At 41.4% G+C, this 12,542-nt stretch overlaps 1 protein-coding gene across 1 annotated transcript in view; it reads left to right on the forward strand.

Moving 5' to 3' along the window:
* The first annotated feature begins 10,507 nt into the window (after positions 1-10,507).
* Positions 10,508-12,542, forward strand: part of LOC111329097 (acid phosphatase type 7) — a 12,218-nt gene continuing 10,183 nt past the window's right edge. The window contains 2 exon segments of the mRNA XM_088762556.1: positions 10,508-10,782; positions 12,216-12,416. Of these exon segments, the coding sequence (XP_088618682.1) occupies positions 10,650-10,782; positions 12,216-12,416 (334 nt within the window). The 5' untranslated portion in view covers positions 10,508-10,649.

Consider the following 12,542-nt stretch of genomic DNA (forward strand, 5'->3'; position numbering starts at 1 on the left):
CCTCTATTTCCTCATCCATTTTGGGCCACCACACACATGAGCATGCAATTGCCTTCATCCCGCACATCCCAGGGTGTTCCCGGTGCAACTCCTTCAACATTTTGACTCTTAGAGAAAGTGGGATGATTACTCTTGAACCCCAAAGAATACAGCTTTGCTCACAGGACAACTCTAGCCTACGATTGTGATAAGGTTTTAGCGTTTCATCCCCACATCTGTCTGGCTATCCAGACATAACAAAATGAAGGACCTTGCTCATTGCTGGATCATGTTGGGTTTCTCTGGCAATGTCTTTGGCTACGATGGGAAAGTCATCATCAACAGCACTTACACGATAAAATTGAAGCTTCACTAGCTAGATCAGAGCCTTTGTGTAGCAGTCGTGACAATGCATCACAGTTGGCATGATCTTCAGATCGTTTGAATACAATCTCATAGTCATATGCTGACAAAACTAGGGCCCACCGCTGCATCCGGGCTGCAGCTAATGTGAGAATGGCCGACTTTGGTCCAAGAATTGACAGCAGAGGTTTGTGATCGGTGACCAAAGTAAACTTCCGCCCATATAAGAATTGATGAAACTTCTTTACCCCATAGATGATAGACAGTGCCTCACGCTCAATCTGGGCGTAGTTCCTTTCACTAGACGTTAAAGTTCTTGAGGCATAAGCAATGGGCCTTTCCCTGCCGTCATCCATCACATGACTAATGACAGCTTCAAGCCCATAACTGGAGGCATCACAGGCCAGCCTAAGCTCTCTAGTGACGTCATAGTGAACTAGCAGAGAGTCACTTGTAAGGCCTTCTTTACAGGCATCATAGGCCTTTTGGCACTCAGTAGTCCAAACCCATGCCTTTCCCTTCTTCAAAAGATCAGGAAGGAGTGCTAGAGTACTCACTAGGTTTGGAAGAAAGGAATCGTAATATTGGACCATTCCCAGGAATGACCTTAACTCACTGACATCACGTGGTACTGGTGCTTTTCTAACTGCTTCAAATTTTTCTTCGACCGGCTGTAGTCCAGATTCACTTATTCGTAGGCCAAGGTAAACTACATCTGTTTTCAGAAATTCGCACTTGGATAGCTTCAAGTGTACATTATATTTGTGCAGGCGTTCTAATACCTCTGAAAGAATTCTCAGATTTTCCTGAGAGTCCGCACCACCTATGAGAATATCATCTTGCTTGCAAACACACCTTTCTACTCCCTGTAATATGAGGTCCATTTTTGCCTGGAAGAGTTTTGGGGAGGATTTAACCCCATAAGGAAGCTTGGTGTAAGAATACAGCCCCTTATGTGTATTTATGGTAAGGTATTCTTGGCTTTCTTTGTCAACACTAAGTTGAGCGTAAGCCTGCGACAAATCAAGTTTGCTAAAAACTTTGGAGCCACTAAGAGTATTTTACAAGTCTTGTGTAGTTGGAAGAGGGTATGGTTCATCCTCCACTGACTGGTTTATAGTGACCTTATAATCACCGCATATTCTGACTGATTTGTCAGCTTTGGGTACTACTACTATTGGGCTTGCCCACTCAGACCTCTCAACCTTCTTTATGACACCATTCTTCTCCAGCTTATCTAGCTTACTCTCAACTGCATCTTTTAAGGCATATGGCACATTTCTGGGTTTAAAGAAAACAGGTTTTGCCCCTTTTTTAACAGTTATATGGGCTTCCAACAACTGAAGACCTTCATAACTATCCTCAAAGAGAAAATTGTGCTTTGAAATTAAGTTGTCAAGCTGACTTTTGTTTCCATGATGGTCAGGGCTTCTAATCTGAAAGATTTTTTCCCAATCCAACTTAACACAACTAAGCCAATCCCTCCCAAGCAAAGTTGGTTTCCCTGTGTAATCTGCAACTAACAAGGGTAAAGAGTAAGTTTGGCCCTTATATACCACATCACATCTCATTTCTCCACACACATTTACCAATTCCACCGTGTAGGTCTTAAGTATAGCGTTTGAAGGTGCAAGGGAGAAGTTACTGAATTTTAGTAAGCAAGTACTCTTACTCATAATTGAGCGATCTGCTGTAGTATTCACTTCCATCTCGCACATACAACCATTGAGTGACATGTTATCTTTGTACTTATGATTCTTCGACACAGTGGTTTCGACAGAAAATATACCCAGTTCATCATATGCGTCACTACTTTGCATGTTTTGAATGCTACCCTTAGGCGAAAACGAGTTGGCTTTGTTTTCTTCACTTTTAGCACGACATACTGTGGCGATATACCCTATTTTTGAACACTTAAAACATTTAGCATTTTTAAACTTACAACTATTATAGTTGTGTTTTCCTCCACATCTAAAACATGATTTGTTGGACGAGTGTTCCTTTGCGCTAACTTTCTCAGTTTTAAGTTGGTTAACAGTTCCTCTTTCACTTTCTCCTTCGGAAGCAGCAGGGTGAAATTCTTGTGAATTCTTCTCAGCCATCTCCATGGACTTTGCAATCCGACATGCTCGATCAAACGTAAGGTCTTCGGTAATCAGCAACTTGTTTTGTATCTTGACATTGTTGAGACCACAAACATATCGATCTCTCAGAGCTCTGTCCAGAAACAGTCCATAATTGCAGTGTATAGACAATTTCTTTAATGCAACAATGAAGTCATTCACGGATTCACCTTGCTTTTGATTACGTGTGCCAAAGTGAAAACTTTCGGCAATCTCGAGTGGACGCGGATTGTAGTGTTTTTCCAGACATTCGATTATTTCGGTCAGAGGAATTTCCTTCGGTTTCATGGGCGCCACAAGATTGCTTAGTGTAGAATAAACTTCTGGCCCAACTTCTGTGAGAAAAATTGCCCTTTGTTTTTCTTTGACCAGTTCGTTGGCCGCCTCTTGACGTTCGCCCGCTCCTTCGACGATACCGTTTGCAGTGAAAAACATCTCAACTCTTTCAACATAGGCGCTGAACGTCTCTTTCTCGGGACTAAACTCCCCAACTTTACCAAAAGGTACACTAGCAGCCATCCTTGTCGCCAGAAATGTTGTATTTTAGGATAATCACACTAAGAAAACCACAACAACTACAAGGTGTGTTCTCTCTCCTTTCTTCACAAAGCATCATGGGTATGATGACGTATGAATATATTACACTTTCCATAAGGGTTGACAGAGTTTGCTTTAAGAACTAGACACTATCAGTAGTTCCAAATCATTTTTTACCTTCAATTCTGTTATTGGGAACAGCCGGAGGAGAGAGTGAACGATGTGTTTTTCTTGAAAGTAGATCTATTGCAAAATTCCATATACCCTGCTATTATATATCCACAACAAGTATGTTAGGGAAATGGAGTCAATAATTTTTTTTCCCTTAATGATGCAAATGATCTGTTGCATTTTACTAATGTGAACACTTTCTCAATCAATGCTTGATGTGCTATATACTTTACAACTGACTCCATAGAGTTTAAATTTTCTTTATCCGTTTGCTTCTTAATAGCACTGAATTTTCTGAAAGAAAACATGAAGTTGTTTCTTAAAGCAAACCTGATCAATGCTGCAAGGGATATTTGTTAATTATCCCTGTTGTGAAATTCCATATACACTGTTATCATCCCAACAATTATGGAAATGGAGTCAATTATCTTTTTTTTTTAAAGGATGGAAATAATCTTTTGCATTTTACTTATTCTAACACTTTCTCAATCAATACTTGATGTACATGTGCTACATGCTTTTACAATTGACTCTGTATAGTTGGAATTTTCTTCATGCGCTTGTTTCTTAATTAAATTCAAATTTCATCAGTACTCAGACTTCTTCTAACTATTCTTTATGTAATCGAAATACTTTCTGAAAAATGTGTTCTTTCTTTAAACTGATTGAAAATCAAACATGTGAATGTAGAAAAATGTTACTTTCCTTAAGCCATTAGAATAGCAGAAATAAAGTCAGTACAGGTTCTCTAAAGTAAAACTGTACGACCTGTCTTTTATACTTCACAATTCCCTTCTTCCCTACATAGCTAGAGAAAATAGAACACATTTGTTATTTTTGCTCTTCTAGCATGTTGACACCCAAAATTATAAATGCCATATACATATTCAGAGATGGTTAAAAATATGTAGCTGAAACCTATGCTGTAGCGCAGCTTTGACAGGCTGTGGGATATGTGGTGGTATACTAATCGGTGGAGACACAACATTTGGAAAATTAATTAAAATGCATTGGGGTAGCAGGTGATAATATCTATTGCTTTTTCTCCTCAGGCGCCATTTCATACTTTGTTTCTCCCAGTACCAATCAGACTCTTGTCTCACTAGAACGTACTGATCATTTGGGGGCACAGCAGGGAGAAACTCACGCTTACAACCGAGGCACTTCCTGACATTTCCCCAGATTGTTCCAACTTGGTATGGCTCATTAGCTGGTGGCATGGCTGGCTTGAGTCCCCTTGAGGCTGTCATAGATACATTTGGCAAGGGGGGTAGCTCACTTAGATCTCCATGAAGCTGTCATAGATATATTTGGCGAGGGGTTAGGTGACTTGGATCCCCATGAATCCATCGTAGGTACAATTGGTGAGGGTGTGATCGACTTGGAGACCCATGAACCTGCCATATGTACATTCAGTAAGGGAATGGCCGTTTTGGATCCCCAAGAGGTGGTCATAGTAGATTCGGCTGTGACTGGCATGACTAGAGATGAAGCCGAAACATAGGAAGGCAAGGCGCAGTCCTGCAATCCTCCGTTGCCATGTACAGGATTTGCAGACCCTGCTAAACTAACTGATGCGGGATCATCATTTAGAAGATCTGCCAGAAATGAAAATGCACTGCCAAAAGAATCACTTCCAGGTTGAAGGCACCTTGAACCATTGCATTCAGACTGTGCCAATGAAACTGATGTCTCAGACTTGACAAGTGTGCCACCATACAGAGTAGCATTCTGAGAATCTGCTGGTGTTTGATTGTTTACGCCACAAAGTTTATATTTAATCACTTTCACCAGAGTATGGTGAGGGTCGCACAACAGAGCGAGGCTCCAAATTAAGTGCGCCCAATATCCCACCCATCCCACCCCAGGGGAGGTCACCCATCACACAGTAATCTCGTGTGTGGGAAATTAACGTCTCCTACCCCGACCCTGCAGGAGACGGGACCTCCATTTATTCGTCCCTATCCGAGAAGACTTGAATATCTAACCATTTCTTGATGTCATAGAAAGGTAGTAGATTCTTCTCAATTATTTTAAGACCCTGAGAGTTGGTCCGGCCGGGGCTCGAACCCTTGACCTCCCGCACAACAGTCCAGCGCTCTATCCATTGAGCTAACCGGGAGGCGGTTTAGGAGCTGGAAATTGAACATTGTGCATGTCATGTTGTTGCACGCCTACTTGTGGTTCCTTGGGAGTTGTTAATCCAAAGACGTTTTTGCAGCTAACGACAGTTTCTACTTTTGGCGTTCAGTGTTCCCTTGAAGCGCTTACGGGGATTGCTCTTCTTCCTTCCAACGTTGGGGTCCTGCTTGCCTGCCAAATTAATGGACGTGATGTTCAGATCAGTGCTTCTATTACAAGCATCAAGATATTTTGTTAAAAGACCTTGTTTCTCTGAGACGGCTACAGCATGAGAACAAATTCCAAGAGATTTGAAGCCTGGACAAGAACATTTGACTAATGTGTTGACGCTGCCATTACATTTAACGATGTGAAAGTTTTCACAACCACTTCCACTGATCACTAGAAATGTCTTCTCAGCTGTTTGCTTGCTTGGGAAAAAAGGAGCAGGTTGGATCGCTTCTGGGCAGGTAACAATCTTGACAGCCTTCTCCCATATGTTGCTTAAAACGACATCATCAAGAGGGCTTTGCAGAATTTCCCAGGAAGCAGACAAGGGTCCAGAAGAGGTGAAATTAGCGACAGTGCTTTTCTCCCCCTGCAACACTTCAGCCATAGTCATCGCTCTAAGCTTTCTGACATATGTATCTCTCTGCTTCACTGTCATTTTGAACAACTGATCTGTAGTGAGAGCTAAGTGAGTATACTTCATCGTGTACTCTCCTCGTCCTGTTATGGCCTTTACGAACTCGTCGTCATAATCCGCTCTGAGCTGTTTCATAGTTTGAGAGAGACACTTCCTTATAGTTCTCTTTGTGCCTGATGATATGATTATTGCTCTCTGAGCTGTGCGCATAGAGTCTGTTAGGAGGGTAGCCAAGCCCGGCTGATGTTCTTACGTTGGCAAGCATCTCTTGTTTGATCAATGATGTTGTTGTGTCAAACCAACGGACAAAGGTAGGACACTTCTTCTCCCAATCCTGTCGCACGGATTCAGACAGGGAGTCAAACATTTCAGGCGAGTAGGCATCGACCATTCCTTCATTGTATATCTCGTCTCCATTGTGATAGCCAAAAATCTGGTTTGTGATTGTACTCTTATTGGGCTCGTCAAGAACTTTCAGATGTTCTTTAACGTTGCTCCTGAAATGGCTCATACATCGCAGCTTTATGGCAGATGGAAATCCTTCTGAGAGGGCCTGTCCAAGGGGTTTCTCTCCATCAGTTCCAAATGCCCTCAATTGTTCTTTGAGACCTGGACAGTTTTTCTGAAGGCAATCTGGTTACCCGTTCCCCGTTCTCCGTTCCCCGTTCTCCGTTCCCCCTTCCCCGTTCCCCGTTCTCCGTCTCCCGTTCCCCGTCTCCCGTCTCCCGTCTCCCGTCTCCCGTCTCCCGTCTCCCGTCTCCCGTCTCCCGTCTCCCGTCTCCCGTCTCCCGTCTCCCGTCTCCCGTCTCCCGTCTCCCGTCTCCCGTCTCCCGTCTCCCGTCTCCCGTCTCCCGTCTCCCGTCTCCCGTCTCCCGTCTCCCGTCTCCCGTCTCCCGTCTCCCGTCTCCCGTCTCCCGTCTCCCGTCTCCCGTCTCCCGTCTCCCGTCCCCCGTCTCCCGTCCCCCGTCCCCCGTTCCCCGTTTCCCGTTCTTCGTTTCCCGTTCCCCGTTCCCCGTTCCCCGTTCCCCGTTCCCCGTTCCCGTTCTCCGTTCCCCGTTCCCCGTTCCCCGTGCCCCGTGCCCCGTGCCCCGTGCCCCGTTCATCCTTTTAGTAACATCTCCTTAAATCATGATACTTGAATGCTTGTGGGGGATTTTTTTCCGCTTAATTTACCCCGTCCTCTTTTTCACTCACTGATCTGATGACAAGGTCAGTTTTCAGGCTTCATCAAATAAGCTTTCAAAGCTTATCTAATCAGTGGTAATTTTTTACATCTGGATTGGTGTAGGAACACATTGTATACTTGTTATGTTACTGTGTTTTTACTTGTAACGTTGCTCTACTTTTGAAGCTGTACGTTTCCCACATTATTAGATGGGAGAAGATTTACGCAGACGGTATTGTTCGTGTACAAGTGTCTGGGAATCATGACCAAAAATCAAGCGCTTAGCACGCAATAACTGATACAATCACTTGACACTTTCGATATACATAAATAAAATGAACGTCTTCACGTATGACACACAATCAGATTACTTCTGCGTCGATAATTTGTACTATGGTGCGCTATTGCACAGTTGTGTTTATGTAATGACAGGGTGTAGCTACTCTGAACTTGTTGGAGGGCCTTGTGGATGCAGTGGTTTTAACCCGACAAATGCTTTGCGTGAGGCGATAGAAACATGCAGAAGAAACACCGAGAGTCACCTGAAGTTTTATGACTGCTTTGATTCAACTTTGAAAACGGAGGCAGATCTTCTTCTCGCCAGGGCAGGTAACTTCTCAGTATTTCTCACGATTTCTTATTGATTTTGTAGACGTTATGTAGTGCAAAAACAATAAGATAACTCGAGAAGCTACCTAATCATGGTTATTGAAGGCCTTGTACTTGTTGCTTTGCTTTAGTTTTTTCTCCCCAGTTATATTTCCCGTATTAGTTTATAAAAGTATGAGAAAATTAAGTTGTTGACCGTAGTGACGACGGCGGATAAAGACTTGCTTTTAGTTATTACAAGCATTTTCATACATCATTTCCCCAAAAAGTGTTCAAGCATGATTCAAGGTTCCCAAAGAAATAATACTGAATGTAAAGGAGGAGTGTCAGTGTTTGTGGTAAAGACGCTTGCTCTTGCAATTGTGGCCCAGGACTTGAGTCCGCCTGTCACGCAATCCTTACTGAACATTTCGAGACAGCGGAGGGCACTCACGCGGAGAATACACAATCAATATTTGGCGCTGATGCATGGTATCTACAAATTTATAAACAATACTCAAATCGAAGTGTAAATATGGCAAACGTATTTATTTTACGGTTTGTAGTCCGTCCTCGGCCGCTTCGAACTGGACGATGTTGCATTTTGGCTTGTTTTGTTTCGAAAATAACTGCTAAAAATTTTAATCTCAGGTAACCTGAGCAGTAGAAACGACAAATGTTGATCAAAGATAACTTTTTATTCAGATCGTTAACGATATTTCGCTCTCGAAGTGGTCTGTTATCTTTTCCACGTGCGCATTGTTGATTTTTCGCCTCCAATAGCGTGAGAAGGAATGGCGCGTTTTGACCTCTGAGTAACTTTTGTTTGGGGTCCTAAAATTTCGTAGTTTAAGTAGCCCAAAAATTTTATTGGAGTTATTTGAAGAAGAAACCTTGTTCTCTCGCTGGATGAACTTGATATAACCCCATGCCATGTACATAGGTGCGATTTTACCCTCTCAATTTTGCCATTTTTTTTTGTCCGCCAGAAAAAAGTGAAATATTGGAAAAAACCAAAAATTCCCCAAAAATTTAGATTGCAACGGAATCGAACAAAGAACACTTCAGACTGTTTGTAAGTACGTGTTCTTTTCATTAGAAAAATATTTGGTCAGATTTACTGATTTGTTTATTTTCAAGCGACGTTCAAATAATGGTTGTCTAAACCTCATGAATAATTTGAATATATCAACAAAGTTGAAATGGTAAATTGGCCACCGTTACGATTATAAAAGCTGACGTTTCGAGCGTTAGCCCTTCGTCGGAGCGAATAGACGAAGGGCTAACGCTCGAAACGTCAGCTTTTATAATCGTAACGGTGGCCAATTTACCCTTTCAACTTTGTTGATATATTCAAATTATTTCGTTACCCCCACCGACGCAGCCCCAAACAGTTTCTTTAGAAACTATCAGCCTTTAAACCTCGTGAAGCTGACGTGAGAACCACAAAACCTATTTTGCCGCCGTTCGCGAAAAATAAAAACGCAATTGAACTCAAAGTATTTTTTCTGGAAATAGTTCATCCAGACCTATATTCTAGCAAAGTTTGGGGATTTTCGATTTTTTTCATATTGCACACCTCCGGGCGATATTTACGGACGGCCGCTCTTAAAACGTGAAAGGGAAAAAGCTCGAATGAGGAGATTGAAAGATTTGGATCTCCCTCAATGATTAAGATAGCGAGTCGGTTTAAAAATCTGCGCGTTGAAGAGGAACGATTTGGAAGTCATAGATTGTGGTTGGCCGCACTGAGTCAAACTCCTACACGGGAGATGAAAGTTTCGCGCGCAACCGTCTTGCGTCTTTGCGCGCAATTCAGGATCTATGAGCTTTGATTACATTTTTCCTTGCCGTAAATTTTTTTATTGCAGCCCCAGTGCCGGAAAAGCTTGATACTAAGGTTCAAAATTTCTCATGGTGAATGGAAGTGTTGTAAGGAACAGCGAAGAATCTATATACATCTGTAGGTCCTCAACATCATAATTTAAAAATACCCTTTGTAATTCACTTTTCGCTAAGAGTACACATTTATTCGAAAAAAAATCCCTTAATGTCTGCTCGCGAGGGTAGCAGTTTTGTTTTCCCGCGGGTCTTAATGTAGAAAGCGCTGTTCTTTTTAGCTATAGACTGCTCCATAGTGTTTGCAAGAACTAGTGGAGAGCTAGCGTCAAAATTAAACTGTCGGGAATTGTCGAGAAGTTCTGAAAGAGCATCAAGAATATCATACCACAATCACGCCTCATTCGCATTCTTATCACGTGAAAAATCTGGGCATTGATGGCATTCAACGTACGTATTCCACGCGGGATGCAATTTTGAAACATCAAGCGCGATACATTTTAATCTATGGAGGGACGCGTGATACCAATCAGCCAATCACAACTGTCACTTCTGCTGATGTATGACAAAATGGAGTTACTTTCAGAAATATGAAAATTGGAGCAGAAATATAAAAATTGGCGAGTGAATGACTTTTTCAAAATATCTACTTTGTTTTCTGCCGGATGAATCGTCGGTTTTTGTTTAGTGTTTTCCTTGGCTCCTACATCAGATGACAATGAAAAAATCACGCGTGCACTCCACTAGACCACGTAATTTTTTTTCAGCTTTATATCCTAACAACAGTGCGCATATCCTCCTTGCTGTTTTGATACACTTTCTAAGGTGTTAAAAAGGAGATTTTGTTTAGGATTAATAGCATCTTTAGTAAGTGATCATTCCCTTCATTCTCTTGACCTTAGTGTTTGTTTCAGGGGCGATATTGTAAAGAGAATCGGATGCTATAGTCACTCTTAGCCTCCTTGAGGTCAAAAGCCTAACATTAACAAATCTGTTTCGGTAGCGAAATGACCTGATGCGAAGAGTATTAACAATCTAAAACAAGCACTCCTCGAGCTTTTAAAGAGGTGTAAAAACGTGTGATACATGACGGACAGTTTATTGAAACCGACCACTGATGTCTGTCCTATGTGATTGTGTCGCAGTTTTGTTCACGTGCATAACTGGATTAGTTCTGTTTGGTGTGTTTTATTTTCTTGAAAAGGGCTTGTATCCTTTTCAACCAGAACAAATGAGCCTCGCTTGTACAGGTATGGTAAGAAAAGCTAATGTTCAACTTGTAACGTGAATAAGGAAGAGATCCACTCGTTTCCTTTTGATAACAAGCGCGGTTCGACGAAATTTTGTCAAGAACAATGCGATGTTACCAGCCACAAAATTTCGAGAAAATTTAAATAAGGTCGCTTTTGATACATCATATCATGGTTCGCTCCCTCCAAAAATGCTCATTCGATACTAAAATATCAAGAAAAATTTAAGCTCCGACTAGTTCCGTTTCGTTTAAGCGGAAAAATGTCTTCAGTGATTAACGCAAAGAGGCGGGATGTGACACTTGGGAGAAAAGAACTGAAATCTAGTCTTGTGAATGAAGGGGAATGTATGAATATTTTTCATAATGTTACGGTAACTTAAATTGCTGATTCTACATGCAACTGATATTATGTTGTTTTGGTACGCCTTCTTGTCGTTCATCTTGGATGTAATTTCTACATTTGACTGAAACCAACCTCACTTTTTTTTCACACATCATTGCACAAACTGGATAAAGATGAAACGTTTACTGTGAGTCTCTGCATTCTTTAAGATATTCCGTGATAATTTTATCAATATCAATAGAACACAGGTAGACTTAACAGCAACGATAAATTGTTTTTATATTGTTTTGACCTCTATGAAAAGTTTTTTTTAGCTTTGCATTGTATGAATATTTTTGTTTTATGATTGGAATACAAAATTTCGCATAAAATACCGCGACCAGAAGAGACTTTTTTGTCAAACTCGTTTTTTTTTTCGTGCTAACAACAGCTCTCAGTCAATGCTCAGTCGTAAAAATTTGTTTACGTCTACATTCTGCGTGTGTTCCTCTTTACGAATAATTGAGGCTTTCTGAGAAGAGGTTTCATGCGGTTCTCAATATCACTGAGTATAAGACACTAAAAATTTAGAAATATGATAATGGATTTGAAATCCGCAATGTTATCGGAGTAGAATACATAGAATTGAATGTGTTTGAGTGAGTTTTATGAAATTAGTAGATTGCAATTTCATACAGAGTTTGTTTCCCGTCTTAGAGAAACTTGATGAAAATTGGACAAGTGACCTTATGATAGGTACTCAAGTAAAGTAACGGACAACTTGGATTTTTTTTTTCCTAATCCTCGGGCTCTTCGAATTATAATGCCAAAACAGGCATGGTTCAAAAAAAAACTAAGAGGCCTTTCATTGTAGGCAACTCTATTTCTCGCCTCTAGGCCTCATTTGGTTTTAAAACAAAATTCAGGCTCTGGGAAGGACTAGTACTCGCTCATGTTTAGACCCTTTGAAAGAACGTTTATCAGAGGATAATGATTGATCTCAGCGCTGACCAAATTTTAATTAGCTTAGTGTTGAATTTATGTGATGTGTGAAAGACTTCCAAAGAATGACCACAAGGTATTTACGTATTGCAATTTATATTGCGCAGGTGATCCAACCGAAATGATGGTCACGTGGGTGACATTCAGTCCCACAGTAAACCAAACAGTCGAATACAATGTTCACGGTGAGCCACTGAGATTTAACGCTACAGGCACCATGACGAAATTCAAAGATGGCGGATGGTTGCTTCGAGTACTATACATACACAGGACCAAACTAACCGGACTTAAACCAGAGCAGTCGTATGGTGGGTAAATTTATTCATCTTACATTCGATCACAAATTAGACCATTAGGCGGTAAAATCCCAACCTCGTTCCAAGGGCTTTTCCCTTTTTGAATATTTCAAAAAGGGAAAAGCCCTTGGAACGAGG

Source organism: Stylophora pistillata, chromosome 6, assembly GCF_964205215.1.
Source record: "Stylophora pistillata chromosome 6, jaStyPist1.2, whole genome shotgun sequence".
NCBI lineage: Eukaryota > Metazoa > Cnidaria > Anthozoa > Scleractinia > Pocilloporidae > Stylophora > Stylophora pistillata.